At 44.2% G+C, this 16,324-nt stretch overlaps 1 protein-coding gene across 11 annotated transcripts in view; it reads left to right on the plus strand.

The window, feature by feature from the left end:
* Positions 1-16,324, plus strand: part of LOC115162301 (calcium permeable stress-gated cation channel 1) — an 83,576-nt gene that overhangs the window by 50,828 nt on the left and 16,424 nt on the right. For 10 of the 11 annotated variants that reach the window (XM_029713481.1, XM_029713473.1, XM_029713475.1 and 7 more), the window contains 5 exons: positions 7,200-7,457; positions 10,272-10,351; positions 12,608-12,695; positions 14,835-14,872; positions 15,540-15,682. In XM_029713481.1, coding sequence (XP_029569341.1) covers positions 7,200-7,457; positions 10,272-10,351; positions 12,608-12,695; positions 14,835-14,872; positions 15,540-15,682 — 607 coding nt within the window. Of the gene's footprint in view, positions 1-7,199; positions 7,458-9,439; positions 10,061-10,271; positions 10,352-12,607; positions 12,696-14,834; positions 14,873-15,539; positions 15,683-16,324 lie in introns of those variants that run through there. The other variant, XM_029713483.1, reaches the window with a different exon arrangement.

Here is a 16,324-nt window from a genome sequence, read left to right on the forward strand (position 1 = left end):
ATTGAGCTAGCATGCTATGTTTTTTTAAACTCCTACAAAGCTGTTCATTTTAGTCTGTTGAAACAGACCCCATTTCAAAGGAAGCAAGCACCTATTAAGATCAGGTGTGGCCAATTAGTGGGCTGGGCCGACACACCTGAACACAATTAACAAGATGGAGGATAGTCAGTTTTTTTTGTTGATACTGAGAACGGAATGTATATGTTTTTAAACGTTCTCTGAACGTTAAACTTTTTCGTGTTTTTTTTTTTTTTATGGGCATTTTTACTAAGGTTCTCTGAACAATTAAAGAACATTACTTTAAGTAGAACCATGAGGAAACCTGTAGGAAACGTTCCTTAAATGTGCTGAGAATGTTCCAAAGCCAAGCAACTATTCTGCACCATTCCCAGAAAGTTGTGGGAAGGTTGTATGCAAAATTACCATAAGACACACATGCTTTCACCAATCTCTAAGAAACATATGGTTCTCAGAACTGCATGTGCTAGGTGGGTAGAATAGAAAGAAACATCTCCTCAGAGAGCTATGTTGGGTCTGGTTTGATCCTGGATCCATGGGGACTTCCTGTTGTCCTCAGGGAAATTTCCAGATGCTGCTGGCAGCAGACAGTTGACACACAATGTTCTGAAAACCAATCTCTTCACAAGATAAGCCCAGTGTGAAAGATAGGCCTAATGGTTTTATAGCTTAAATGTATTGTCCCAGTCTGTTTGCCACTGCTATCAGTTCATCAGCTCGCCCATTGATGCCTGCAGGAAATATCCTGTTGTTGCACCAGCTCTCCAGCTGCACAGTGAGCGCCTCATGGTGTCCTCTGACATCACATACCGTATGGTGCCCTAGAGTCACAAGAAGTGACATCATTGCAGTGAAATCCCACCAAAGTGGAGTCCAGTAATGTTTGACATTTTGCATGCCTAATAGCTTTCTCTTTTATCTCTCTCTAACCTCGCTATTACTCTAGTTGTTGTCTCTTTTCTTATCTCCTAAAAGCTAATAGTTGGACAGCACAGTTGTTGGACAGCATTGTGATGCAGTTTTGGCTGCCCTTTACTGTTGCTGCTGCAAAAAATGACTCCAGGTTTGAGGAACCTTAAAATGAAAACATGACCTTGTTCAGCTTGTCTCCTACTAGTATTAGTTTGCAGTACAGCAAGGTTCAGATAGGGCTCAGATCATATTGACTTTACTGTGGCAATTTGCTCAGTGAAAAGTGTATACAAATACTGTTGAGCTAAGAAATGGTCTTGTATTGATTGGTCAGAGAGCTTGGGAGTGTACGTAGCTGCAGTTGGCTTTGCTCAGGCCCTGACTGAGGTCTCAGCAGTGTGAGGGATGTGTTCATACCCTCTGTGTTCTCATCCAGGCCCAGGGGACAACAGTGCATTCGGAAAGTATTCAGACCCCTTTACTTTTTCAAAATTATGTTACAGCCTTATTCTAAAATGGATTACATTTCATTTTTTCCCCTCATCAATCTACACACAATAACCCATAATGACAAAGCAAAAACAGTTTTTTAGACATTTTTGCAAATGTATTAAAAATAAACTGCTATCAGATTTCAGATCCTTTACTCAGAACTTTGTTGAAGCACCTTTGGCAGCGATTACAGCCTTGAGTCTTCTTGGGTATGACGCTACAAGCTTGGCACAGCTGTATTTGGGGAGTTTCTCCAATTATTCTCTGCAGATACTCTCAGGCTGTGTGCTTAGCGCTCTGGAGCAGGTTTTCATCAAGAATCTCTCTGTACTTTCCCTCGATCCTAACTAGTCTCCCAGTCCCTACCGCTGAAAAACATCCCCACATCATGTTGCTGCCACCACCATGCTTCGCAATAGGGATGGTGCCAGGTTTCCTCCAGACGTGATGCTTGGCATTCAGGCCAAAGAGTTCAATCTTGGTTTCATCAGACCAGAGAATCTTGTTTCTCATGGTCTGAGAGTCCTTTAGGTGCCTTTTGGCAAACTCCAAGTGGGCTGTCATGCCTTTTACTGAGGAGTGGCTTCCATCTGGCCACTCTACCATAAAGGCCTGATTGGTGGAGTGCTGCAGAGATGGGTGTCCTTCTGGAAGGTTCTCCAATCTCCACAGAGGAACTCTGGAGTTCTGTCCGAATGACCATTGGGTTCTTGGTCACCTTCCTGACCAAGGCACTTCTCCCCCGATTGCTCAGTTTGGCCGGGCGGCCAGCTCTATGAAGAGTCTTGGTGCTTCCAAACTTCTTCCATTTAAGAATGATGGAGGGCACTGTGTTCTTGGCTCTTCAATGCTGCAGAATTTTTTTGGGACCCTTCCCCAGATCTGTGCCTTGACACAATCCTGTCTCAAAGCTCTACGGACAATTCCTTCAACTTCATTGCTTGGTTTTTGCTCTGACATGTACTGTCAACTGTGGGACCTTATATAGACTGGTGTGTGCCTTTCCAAATCATGTCCAATCAATTGAACATTTCAAACATTTCTAAAAACCGGTTTTCACTTTGTCATTATGAGGTATTGTGTGTAGATTGAGGATTTTTATTTAATCCATTTTAGAATAAGGCTGTAACGTAACAAAGTGGAAAAAGGGAAGGGGTCTGAAGACTTTCCGAATGCATTGTATACCGACAAACTTTGAACCTCAGCAAGCTGCTCTTGGATCAGTTGAGTACACAGTGAAAAGCCTCTAAGATGCATAGTATCATGATATGCTTAACTTTTACAATACCAATTAACTGTACATCACCTCGTATTGGTAGAGGTGCATGCTATGTAATGTTTTCTGAATGTTTTATTTAACCAGGTACGTCATTGAGAACACATTCTCTTTTACAATAACGACCTGCTCCTGTGGTCAAACGTTTACAATAACGACCTGCTCCTGTGGTCAAACGTTTAATCTCCTGATCATGATTTGCGTTTCTTTAATACATAGCTTTATCTGCATGCTACCTCACACTTAACTGTTCATAGCAGCCAAGCCACGTGACTAGTCCACTTCCTGTCTCTGTGGGCCAGTGAAGATTGACGGCCGCTCGTTATCTCCACATGGAGCTCCAGTCCACTGCTACTCTGTTATTCACATGGCTTTATATAAGCCAGCCATGGCTTTTTAATAAACCTACGTCTTCCTCCTGTCAGCTCATGGTGAATGAGGGAAGCCTGTTACTAGGACTGCCTTCACTCTGCCATAGCATGCTGACAAGACCAGGGAATATCACTCAGTGGGTGCTTCACCAGACATAAATGAGTGTTGATGGGGTGAAAAATAGCAGGAGCACACAACGCCTATCCTAGTTAAGATCTACTGTAACCAGTATGTTTAAATAATAGGCCTAGGTATGATGAGATGAGAGCCGGTCAATAGGCTATAAGCTGTCTGTTTTTTTTCACTGGGAAGATTCTTCAGATGGCTGTACCTGTTTTACTGTAATTTATCATAGACGCTTGCTAAAACACTTTAACTGGCCTCTGTAAAATTTCTATAGAATCAACTTGACGCTTGGGCCTTCTTTTTTAAATATTTTCAGTGGTATTGTTAACGAACACGCCCCCGTAAAGAAAAATGAGAATTAAAAACAGGTTCAGCCTCTGGTTCGGCCGGGATCTCGCAGAGTTACTCCACCTCGAATTGCATTTGGCGAAAGGCTCGGCACACGCATAGTCAGGCTGACTGGCGCTCGTTCAGGCAAATGAGAAATAAGTGGCAGCAGGTAGCCTAGTGGTTAGAGCGTTGGACTTGTAACCGAAAGGTTGCCAGATCGAATCCCCAAGCTGACAAGGTAAAAATCTGTCGTTCTGCCCCTGAACAAGGCAGTTAACCCACTGTTCATTGAAAGTAAGAATTTGTTCTTAACTGACTTGCCTAGTTAAATAAAGGTAAAATAAAAAAGTGGACTCCGGCTATCCGGAAGGCCGAAGTTAGTTACTTTAAGGAGTTGTTCTCTCTATGTGGGTCTAACCCCAAGAAGTTCTGGAAAACAGTTAAAGACCTGGAGAATAAACCCTCCTCACAGCTGCTCATGTCTCTTAAAGTTGATGATGTGGTTGTTACTTACAAGAAGCACATGGCTGAGCTTTTTAATCACCACTTCATTATGTCAGGATTCCTATTTGACTCAGCCTTGGCCGTCCAACACTTCCTCATCTCCCACCCCTTCTAATGCGACTATCCCGATGCTTCTCCCTCTTTTTCCCCTGCCCCGCTACAGGCAGTCACTGAGTCCGAGGTGCTAAAGGAGCTCCTGAAACTTGACCCCAAAAAAACATCTGGATCAGATGGTTTAGACCCTTTCTTCTTTAAGGTTCTGCCCCTATCATCGCCAAGCCTATCTCCAACCTTTTTAACCTGTCTCTCCTTTCTGGGGAAGTTCCCATTGCTTGGAAGGCAGCCACGGTTCGTCCTTTATTTAAAGGGGGAGATCAAGCTGATCCTAACTGTTAAAGGCCTATTTCTATTTTGCCCTGTTTATCAAAAGTGTTGGGAAAACTTGTCAATAATCAACTGACTGGCTTTCTTGATGTCTATAGTATTCTCTCTGGTATGCAATCTGGTTTCCACTCAGGTTATGGATGTGTCACTGCAACCTTAAAGGTGTTCAATGATGTCACCATTGCCCTTGATTCTAAGAAATGTTGGGCTGCTATTTTTATTGACTTGGCCAAAGCTTTTGATACGGTAGACCATTCCATTCTTGTGGGCCGGCTAAAGAGTATTGGTGTCTCTGAGGGGTCTTTGGCCTGGTTTGCTAACTACCTCTGAGTGCAGTTTATAAAGTCCGAACATCTGCTGTCTCAGCCACTGCCTGTCACCAAGGGAGTATCCCAAGGCTCAATCCTAGACTCTACGCTCTTCTCAATTTACATCAACAACATAGCTCAGGCAGTAGAAAGCTCTCTCATCCATTTATATGCAGATGATACAGTCTTATACTCAGCTGGCCCCTGTTAAACGCTCTACAACAAAGCTTTCTTAGTGTCCAACAAGCTTTCGCTGCCCTTAACCTTGTTCTGAACACCTCCAAAACAAAGATCATGTGGTTTGGTAAGAAGAATGCCCCTCCCCACTGGTGTGATTACTACCTCTGAGGGTTTAGAGCTTAAGGTAGTCACCTCATACAAGTACTTGGGAGTATGGCTAGACGGTACACTGTCCTCCTCTCTCAGCACATATCAAAGCTGCAGGTTATAGTTAAATCTAGACTTGGTTTCCTCTATTGTAATCGATCCTCTTTCACCGCAGCTGCCAAACTAACCCTGATTCAGATGACCATCCTTCCCATGCTAGATTAAGGAGACCTAATTTATAGATTGGCAGGTAAGGGTGCTCTCGAGCGGCTAGATGTTCTTTACCATTCGGCCATCAGATTTGCCACCAATGCTCCTGATAGGACACATCACTGCACTCTATACTCCTCTGTAAACTGGTCATCTCTGTATACCCGTCGCAAGACCCACAGGTTGATGCTTATTTATAAAACCCTCTTAGGCCTCACTCCCCGCTATCTGAGATATCTACTGCAGCCCTCATCCTCCACATACAGCGCCCATTCTGCCAGTCATATTCTGTTAAAGGTCCCCAAAGCACACACATCCCTGGGTCGCTCCTCTTTTCAGTTCGCTGCAGCTAGAGACTGGAACGAGCTGCAAAAACACTCAAACTGGACAGTTTTATCTCCATCTCTTCATTCAAAGACTCAATCATGGACACTTACTGACAGTTGTGGCTGCTTTGCATGATGTATTGTTGTCTCTATCTTATTGTCCTTTGTGCTATTGTCTGTGCCCAATAATGTTTGTACCATGTTTTGTGCTGCTACCATCCTGTTGCTACCATGCTGTGTTGTCATGTGTTGCTGCCTAGCTATGTTGTTGTCTATGGTCTCTCTTTATATAGTGTTGTCCTATATTTATATTGTATTTTTTTATATTTTTAATCCCAGCCTCCATCCCCGCAGGAGGCCTTTTGTTAGGCCATCATTGTAAATAAGAATTTGTTCTTAAATGACTTGCCTAGTTAAATTTAAAAATCCAGTCTATTGGATATTAACACTTCCTGCAATATCCCCAGGGAGAGAAATCACTCTAGAGAGGGCGTTGGGTTACAGGAGTCACTTCTTGTTTAAATGGCATTCATTCCCTCATCCTCAACTTTAAGGACAATGGCAGCCATTATAATTGGACTGGGGGGAAAATTCTCTGAAATCAGACTTACAAATATGCCTTTGTACTTTGCAGTGTTGGGGTGAATGGAAAAGACAAAGTAATATGGCGAAGGAAGCACATGCCAAACATTCTCAGCAAACAGTTGGGTTGATGGGTCCTTTGTGACCTCCAGATGAAATGTATTGTGCGTAGATACACCGTCAAGCCCATATCACCTGGGCCTGAAGGCGTTGGAGAGATCCTCTTGGTGCCTGTACAGAAAAAGGCAGTGTGGCCCATAGGGAATCCATACCTTAGTCCTAAACAGTAGCATGCCAAGGCCAGTCGGATAATAATGCTATATTTGACAAGGAATAGTAAACCATAATTTAGCAGTTTTCACTGATTTGAAAATGCAAGAATAACATGCTTGCAATTCCACTCACTTGATAGTTTGTAGCTAGCTACTGTACAGCTTGTTTGGCCCGGCGTTGCGTCAAGTCACTCTGGTTCACACTGACTGTGTGCAGAAAGTAGTCCACAACTTCTTCCCATTGATCTTTGTCGAAAGCGCCTGCTAAATTCAGGGCAGCAATGTTGTTCAGCAGAGTTCTCCATGGCTAACGTTATATCTTTCAAAAAAAGCTGCGGTCGCAAGGATTATCTACACATACTAAGCAGCTCATGTTATAGACAGAAGTGTGCTACATGGCAGACCAATCTGAACTCCTCTCTCGGCATGTCCAGCCCATCCATTATCTCAGCCAATCATAGCTAGCAAGAAGGTTCCTCTCTCTTTTTCCATGGCTAAACCAACTAGGCTTGTAATTTAACAATTGTATTTACAGATGGCATACAAGTTTATTATTAAGGCACATGAAAGTTCACATGTTTCAGAAGGCATTTCTGTCCCAAAAATGCATTTTGATAAAAGTAAAAATGTTGAAATGCCTCTCCTGTGAAGTAGTGATGTGTGACATACTTTGATAGCGATTGAGTGCAGACATCAAAAGCATGGCATGGGATATGTCATACTGTTCAATATTAATCACTTCCTTTTTCTATTTCCTCAGTTATGGTTGCATGACTTCAGCCCCTGGGACTTAGGCCTTGGCTCACTCATGGTGGATTCTGAGTTTGTGATGAGGGTGCCCCCTCTGGATGGGAGGGATATGGAGCTGGATGTGCTGGGCTTCCTGGACTCTCTGGGGGAGGACAACACCACAGCAGCAGAGAGGTGCTACCGCTCCCACTCCCGCAGCAGTGTCCTGCAGGGCCTGCCTTTTGGAGGGGTGCCCACGGTCCTCGCCATCAATGTTGGCCTGTGGCTGGTATGTTGCTTACACAGACGCACAGATACATGTATGTATACATACTCACAAGCGCACACACACTACAGTGCTACAGAAATCTCAACCTCTCGTCTTATCGCTGGTACCAGTGAGACATACAAGTGCAACATTGTATCAAATCATCAACCAGGTCGACCCAAAGCTGTCCCTCGCGAACTTACAAAATTATACCAACTAGCTTATTCCGGGCCGTCAGTGTTTCCTGAGCACGTGAGCTCGGGACAGACAGTTGTTTTTTAACGACGATCCCACTGGATGTTTGGAATCATCAGATCATGATATTTTGCTCTTTCACACCAAGGCTTGGTGATTATCGAAGCTGGGAGTGTTGGAAAGACTTCAAATACTGAGGAACTAATCATTAGAAATGGATGTTTTAAAAAACCAGACATTGTTGACTTACTGTGTGAGGTGGAGAAAAGATTACTGAGAAGCTCAGCTTATTAGTGGTGGATGTGGTGAGTTATGACAATCAGACATTGCCAAATGGGCGCTTTCTTACTTTTGCATGCAGCAGGCCAGGTAGGCCTACTTCTGTGTGTACTCAGGTGCTCTCTCTCCCTCAACTTTATCAGGACAGAGAAACCAGACACATGCTCATTGCTCACATGGATTACTCCAAACAAAAGACAATGAAAACATTTACAAAACTCATGGTTATGAAATAAACAAACTTGTTTCTCACAAGTGTAGCAGGTTGTAACCTCCTCAAACAACGTTTCCAGTCCAAGAATGAGAGCAGTAAATGACTGTAATTAATACAGTACAGGCATTAACATAAATTAATGTAACCAAATGACGGGGAATTAATGGTACATTTATTAGGCCTACTGGTGACCTGTAATGGGGAATTGATAGAAAATGAACAAAGGGAAAACAATTCACACAATTAAACAATGAATGCACAAGAATTGGCGGGAGACAGCTGAACGGATTCTGGAGAGCGGAGACAGCTGAACGGATTCTGGAGAGCGGAGACAGCTGAACGGATTCTGGAGAGCGGAGACAGCTGAACGGATTCTGGAGAGCGGAGACAGCTGGACGGATTCTGGAGAGCGGAGACAGCTGGACGGATTCTGGAGAGCGGAGACAGCTGGACGGATTCTGGAGAGCGGAGACAGCTGGACGGATTCTGGAGAGCGGAGACAGCTGGACGGATTCTGGAGAGCGGAGACAGCTGGACGGATTCTGGAGAGCGGAGCACATGCATTCTGGAGAGAGACACGCTATGTCTTTGCCAGACACCCCTCCCTTCTTCTTCTTGCAACATTTTAAATTATACTCAACACATTATCTTCACGCATTTTAGATGCTTATTACTGACAGACGCGACTTAGTCAGCTAGACATTTTGCCACTCGCACTACCCAAATTGCGGGCTTCCCAAATAGGCATAGGCCTACACACTTGTGATTTGAATCAATCCGCAGCAAAACATTTTTTAAGTAAGCGAATGATCCTCTGTGGCTAAGTCATGCGCCCTGGTGAATTATTTTGAATGATTTAATTTAGACACGTAATTATAGCCAATTTTGGCGAAACATCAATTTACTTTAGGAGAATCCAGCATCCTAACAGTGCTCTCTGCACCCGCCAATTTTCCTTTCCAATTCGCAAGAGGCTGAAACCAGAGATCTGTATAATGACGAGATGGTCATGTCTCCGCCCTAACAATAAGAGTTCCAAAGGTGGGAAGGCAGGCGACAAGTTTAGGTCTGCATCTTAAGCCCATAGAAACGCATTGGGCTTATTCTGGACAGATTTTGCCGAGAGTCAGCCCTCTAGTTTCGCCTCTTCCTCTCTGCTGAAATTATATCACCGGAGAAAGCATCCGAGTGAGCGAAACAGCGCCCCTCTATATGTAGCCCATGTATCTGATGCTGTCCGGCCAGAAATAGTATGACATGTCATACTATTTTGGTCCAGGCAGCATCAGATACATGGTGTACACATACTGAGACAGAGGGGCGCTGTTTTGCTCGCTCGGATGCTTTAACTGAGATCGATGCGTCTTTCCGTCGGCGTGCGTCTCGGTCAAATAAATGATCAATATTTCAATATTTTATTTGGACGGGCAAGAAGGTGGGGCGAGCTAGGACCCCTAAGGCCCGCCCATAATGCTGGATCTGCTTACAAGCCTTCACATTCATCGTTTTATGATAAACACTACTCCATTCTCCTCTCCTCTATAACATACGGTGGGTTTACAAATATGCAGAAAGATTACTCTTCCCACTCCAGGATAATAATAGAAATCCATCTGTCTCCAAATTTGGGAATGTACACTTCTGTTCCGCTGTCAGGTCTTGTCAAACTAGATTTCCTCTCTGGTTATCAGTCTGTCTACCAGCCCATGTTTAATTGTTTCACTGCGATTGTTCCCTGGTAGTCAGGACAACACAGAAGGTTAATAGCAGTGTCTTAATGACGAGTTCAAACCTTGATGTCCCCCATGTGACAGCGTACCGCCTCTGCACCATTCCTAACATCACACACAATAATCATCTGTGGGGCATCAGCGGAACGTGGACACCCACGCAGGGACAAGAAATAGAAGACATTCGAGACAGGCAGAGAGAAAGGGTATACAACAAGGGGATATTATTTATGCAGAGAGCTTAGGAATTGCATTTGGCCATGACTATAAAAGCAGAATGTATTATTCATCTTAGTCCAATACCTTGTTAACCCATTGTCCTGGTTGCCCATGCATGGCTTTAGACCAGTAGGGAGGCGCAGGGAGGTGGTGGTTGATGAGCTCTGTGTGTCTTATAACTCGTTCTTTGTATTGCAGTTTTTTTTGCTGATCTTTTCCTTTTTGAGGAAGGCTGCATGGGACTATGGCCGTCTGGCTCTATTGATGGAGAATGACAGGTACAGTAAAGCCTTTCACCTCGGCTTCTTCATACTCACTGTATTTTAAGTCTGGTTTAGAAGTAGAGGCAACACTCAAGATGGAGAAATCCGTATCGAAAGCATAATTCATGACTGATTGACACTGTGCTACTTGAGATTGGCTCCCCCTCCTGAGAAGAAATGGTACTGCCCAGGCATTCTCATACTCATGAAATACTTTGTTTTCCTGTCTCTCTTGCTTTGATGGAGCTCGTGTTACACTATTACATTGCTTTAATATAACTATGCCTAACAAAATATAAACACAACATGCAACAATTTAAAAGAAGAGTTATAGTTCATATAAGGAAATCAGTCAATTTAAATAAAGTAGTTAGGCCCTAATCTATTGATTTCACATGACTAGGAATACAGATATGCATCTGTTGGTCACAGATCCCTTTAAAAAAAAGGTAGGGGCGTGTAGAAGAAAACCGGTTAGTATCTGGTGTGTGTGTACCACTTGCCTCATGCAGCGTGACACATCTCCTTTGCATAGAGTTGATCAGGCTTTTGATTGTGGGCTGTGGAATGTTGTCCCACTCCTCTTCAATTTCTGTGTGAAGTTGCTGGATATTGGCAGGAACTGGAACATGCTGTAGTACGTCTATCCAGAGCATCCCAAACATGCTCAATGGGTCACATGTCTGGTGAGTATGCAGGCCATGGAAGAACCGGGACATTTTAAGCTTCCAGGAATTGTGGACAGATGCTTGTGACATGGGGCCGTGCATTATCATGCGGAAACATGAGGTGATGGCGGCGGATGAATGGCACGACAACAGGCCTCAGGATCTCGTCACGGTATCTCTGTGCATTCAAATTGCCATTGATAAAATACAATTGTTCGTTGTCCGTAGCTTATGCTTGGCCATACCATAATCCCACCGCCACCATGGGGCACTCTCTTCACAATGTTGACATCAGCAAACCACCCACCACACAACACCATACATGTGGTCAGCAGTTGTGAGGCCGGTTGGATGTACTGACAAATTCTCTAAAACGGCTTATGGTAGAGAAATGTATATTATCTGGCAACAGGTCTGGTGGGCATGCCAATTGCACACGCCCTCAAACCATGAGACGTCTGTGGCATTGTTTTGTGACAACTGCACACTTTAGAGTGGCCTTTTATTGTCCCCAGGACAAGGTGCACCTGTGTAATGATCATGCTGTTTGCCAAGATAATCCATCCACCTGACAGGTGTGGCATATCAAGAAGCTGATTAAACGGCATGATCATGTAAACACATTTGTGCACAAAATTCGAGCGAAATAAGATTTTTGTCCATATGAAACATTTCTGGGGTCTTTTATTTCAGCTTTTGAAACATGGGACACACTTTACATGCTATTTTTATTCAGTATTGTATACATGCATACAATTTAATCACTTTTTACACTATCACAATCTGTCAGTACAATATTTTTGATACCATAATATGCAGAAGGCAATAATGGCACACTCATAGTAGCTCTGATTTTCCTGAATCTTAGGACCTCGTTAGCTTTTAAAGTGACGTGAGGTCCAGTCAGTCCTCTGTGTGGGTCTGCAGAGTGAGGCTCTGCAACAGCTTACTTCTGCCTGACCTGGAGCCACTCCGGTGTGAGTGTGGGGTTGATTTAGTTCTGCCTGACCAGCAGCGGCTCTCTGCCACCCCGGGGCAGTGACATCTGCTTGTTCTGCGGAGCGGGCGGCCATCGCGCTAATTCAATTATTACGCTTAAAGTGGCACGCTGTAGAGCTGTCAGCAACGTCAACTTGAAAGAAACATCACCAAACTCAATCATCACAATGCTTCATTGGATTCCAGGAACACTGTCCATCCCTCCCATCATTGATATGATCTCAGATTGACTGGAGTTCTAATGGGAGGACAGCGTCCTGCATGGAATAGCTATTAGACCCAGCCAACACAATTAGCACTCATGCTGTCTGCAGGCTCTGTGCCTGACCGTCTGTTGGAAAGAGAGGATATTAACTTCCCACAGTCACTCATTGCAAAATGGGTTCACGTTTGCTATATCATTTTAGGATGCTGTCCAGGCCACTGAAAATCATCCTTCCAAGAATGTGGTTAACGGCTGTAGTCTCATATTGTGCAGTCTTGTTGCTCGTGCAGTATAGCGTCTTCCTTCTTGTGATGTGATCTATGTGATGAGCTTCCTTCCTATTCTGTAGGAAGAGACGTGCACCATAATGATAATCCTGGTATGTCTTCTGTTGCTCAGCCTCACGTCCCTGTTCTACGGAGAGCAGAGTGAGAAGGAGAAGTCCCCGTCAGAGTCCAGCCCGTCAGACTCCGACACCAAGGACTTGGTAAGTCCAACTTTCTTATGGATCCAAGTCCAGACAGTAGGATAGGTCTGGAGGTATAGCTGATAAAGGGTGACACTGAGTGGGATTCCACTCTTTTTTGTGACCCTGATCAAAGCACTTTTCCTTAATTGAGTTGATGAAACATCCAGCTGCACAAACAAAAACCAAAAAATTAACAAAAGGCAGATTATTTAGAGAATGACTATATATACAGTGGGGAGAACAAGTATTTGATACACTGCAGATTTTGCAGGTTTTCCTACTTACAAAGCATGTAGAGGTCTGTAATTTTTATCATAGGTACACTTCAACTGTGAGACGGAATCAAAAACAAAAATCCAGAAAATCACATTGTATGATTTAAGTAATTAATTTGCATTTTATTGCATGACATAAGTATTTGATCACCTACCAACCAGTAAGAATTCTGGCTCTCACAGACCTGTTTGTTTTTCTTTAAGAAGCCCTCCTGTTCTCCACTCATTACCTGTATTAACTGCACCTGTTTGAACTCATTACCTGTATAAAAGACACCTGTCCACACACTCAATCAGATTCCAACCTCTCCACAATGGCCAAGACCAAAGAGCTGTGTAAGGACATCAGGGATAAAATTGTAGACCTGCACAAGGCTGGGATGGGCTACAGGACAATAGGCAAGCAGCTTGGTGAGAAGGCAACAACTGTTGGCGCAATTATTAGAAAATGGAAGAAGTTCAAGATGACGGCCAATCACCCTCGGTCTGGGGCTCCATGCAAGATCTCACCTCGTGGGGCATCAATGATCATGAGGAAGGTGAGAGATCAGTCCAGAACTACACGGCAGGACCTGGTCAATGACCTGAAGAGAGCTGGGACCACAGTCTGAAAGAAAACTATTAGTAACACACTATGCCGTCATGGATTAAAATCCTGCAGCGCACGCAAGGTCCCCCTGCTCAAGCCAGCGCATGTCCAGGCCCGTCTGAAGTTTGCCAATGACCATCTGGATGATCCAGAGGAGGAATGGAAGAAGGTCATGTGGTCTGATGGGACAAAAATAGAGCTTTTTGGTCTAAACTCCACTCGCCATGTTTGGAGGAAGAAGAAGGATGAGTACAACCCCAAGAACACCATCCCAACCGTGAAGCATGGAGGTGGAAACATCATTCTTTGGGGATGCTTTTCTGCAAAGGGGACAGGACGACTGCACTGTATTGAGGGGAGGATGGATGGGGCCATGTATCGCGAGATCTTGGCCAACAACCTCCTTCCCTCAGTAAGAGCATTGAAGATGGGTCGTGATTGGGTCTTCCAGCATGACAACGACCCGAAACACACAGCCAGGGCAACTAAGGAGTGGCTCCGTAAGAAGCATCTCAAGGTCCTGGAGTGACCTAGCCAGTCTCCAGACCTGAACCCAATAGAAAATCTTTGGAGGGAGCTGAAAGTCTGTATTGCCCAGCGACAGCCCCGAAACCTGAAGGATCTGGAGAAGGTCTGTATGGAGGAGTGGGCCAAAATCCCTGCTGCAGTGTGTGCAAACCTGGTCAAGAACTACAGGAAACGTATGATCTCTGTAATTGCAAACAAAGGTTTCTGTACCAAATATTAAGTTCTGCTTTTCTGATGTATCAAATACTTATGTCATGCAATAAAATGCAAATTAATTACTTAAATCATACAATGTGATTTTCTGGATTTTTGTTTTAGATTCCGTCTCTCACAGTTGAAGTGTACCTATGATACAAAGCATGTCGAGGTCTGTATTTTTAAGTAGGAAACACTGCCGATTTTGCAGGTTATCAAATACTTGTTCTCCCCACTGTATATATATACACACACACACACACACACACACACACACACACACACCCCTACCTGCGTGACTCCGTAAGAACACCACCATCGATGTAACACACTATGTTTATGATGGAGTCAGACAGGAGTCTTCTCCCAGAGTTTGACAGCAGTGAAGTGGTTTAGGCCTCAGACTAGACCTATTTAAACCCCATCACTCTCTCAGCGCGTAGGCCTTAATGTTATTCAAATGACATGCACCGCGGTCCAGGCGTGCTTGGCACTGCCTACCACATATGTGGTATCGATTTTGTATTTGATAAACGATCCACTGAATGTTTTATGTCTTTTCTCCTTTAGGGCTTCTGCTCTTGGCTTACAACACTTTACCATATGAAGTAAGTGTAAAACAGTGGCCTGTTTAACCCTTTACCTGTCCTCACTTCTATCATTTTTATTGCCCTTCTCTTCAATGTTGTCATCCCATTAAGCAGCGAAAAGCAAACGACTGTGTGCTCATGGGATTGTTTGTGCCCTGGTTTACCATAGAGTATTTGCACTTGCTTGAGTCTGACTCCACTCAATGGATTTAGATCCGTATTATTATGGTGGAGTTTGGGTTCTTCTGGGTGCTGTTTTTAGCTCTTGTGTTAGTGGCTGACTGTAATACCTCACCCTGGGAAAGTGCTAACCCACCCTGAAAGCTCTCTGTGTGGCCTGGCCTGCCTGCCATGGAACCAGCAGGCAACTCTTGTTTCTTTTCTTTTATGAGACAAGTGGTTTTTCTGACCCTCCAGGAGTGCAGTGAGGTATGAGGAGCAGGCCCCACAACATCACTACCACGGAGCACCAGACTCTGTCTCCCCATAGAAGAGAAGGATTCTGCTCTTCCCACTACATTCCTATTACACCCATGTGTCTAGTACATGCTGTTTCCCTTCTCAACTGCACACTGCTTCTTTGTAACTCTGTGCTTAGTCTCCTTAGTTTGAATCCTGCCACCCTGGAAAGATCCTCGCTCTCCTTCCCAGTTTCAGAACCTCTCTCTCTGTGTTGCGTCTCCAGGGATGATGAGATCAGGAGTAAGTGTGGTGTCGATGCTACGACCTACCTGTCCTTCCAGCGCCACATCATCCTGCTCATGACTGTGGTCTGCCTGCTGTCTTTGGCCATCATCCTGCCTGTCAACTTTTCCGGAAACCTCCTAGGTAATTTAGAAGGATGCCTTGGCCTATGTTGGGAGGCCCAAGGATATCCTAGATGCCAGGGGAGGTAGAGGGACACCTCGCTGGGAGAGACCAGGCCACACATGCATATGCAAACACATATAGGGGTGGGCTAGCATGCATGCACACACACCAGTTATAAACACAAATGGACAAAGTCTGCCCAGGGATATCTTAAATGTAGGCCACACACACCACAAATCCAAACACAGACAGAGAGAAATGACACACCGGGGAAGTGAAATGATAGGCTACAATGACTTTATTCATGATCATGAGCGGGTTTGCATGATCATGAGCGGGTTTGCAAAATGCTATCATATCATGCAATTATACCATTTATAAAATGGTCAGATATATTTGTAATACAGACTAGCGCAAAACTAAGTGATTTTGCTAATTTTCTGGTAAATGAAAGTAGAGGTGCACCCCCTATCTTTATTTGCTCCATAGCTCAGGCGGCTCGAGGCTGTTTGGCTCATCTCAGTCACCAAGAGGATGAATTTAGCAGTTGTTTATGATTTAATAAGCAATGCCATGCTACTGGACGGTACATTCAAATTAAACCCAGCCCTGAAACAAAACGTAGAATGAAAATAATTTCTATGTCATAGGAATTTGCAC

Source organism: Salmo trutta, chromosome 25 (assembly GCF_901001165.1).
Source record: "Salmo trutta chromosome 25, fSalTru1.1, whole genome shotgun sequence".
Taxonomy (NCBI): domain Eukaryota; kingdom Metazoa; phylum Chordata; class Actinopteri; order Salmoniformes; family Salmonidae; genus Salmo; species Salmo trutta.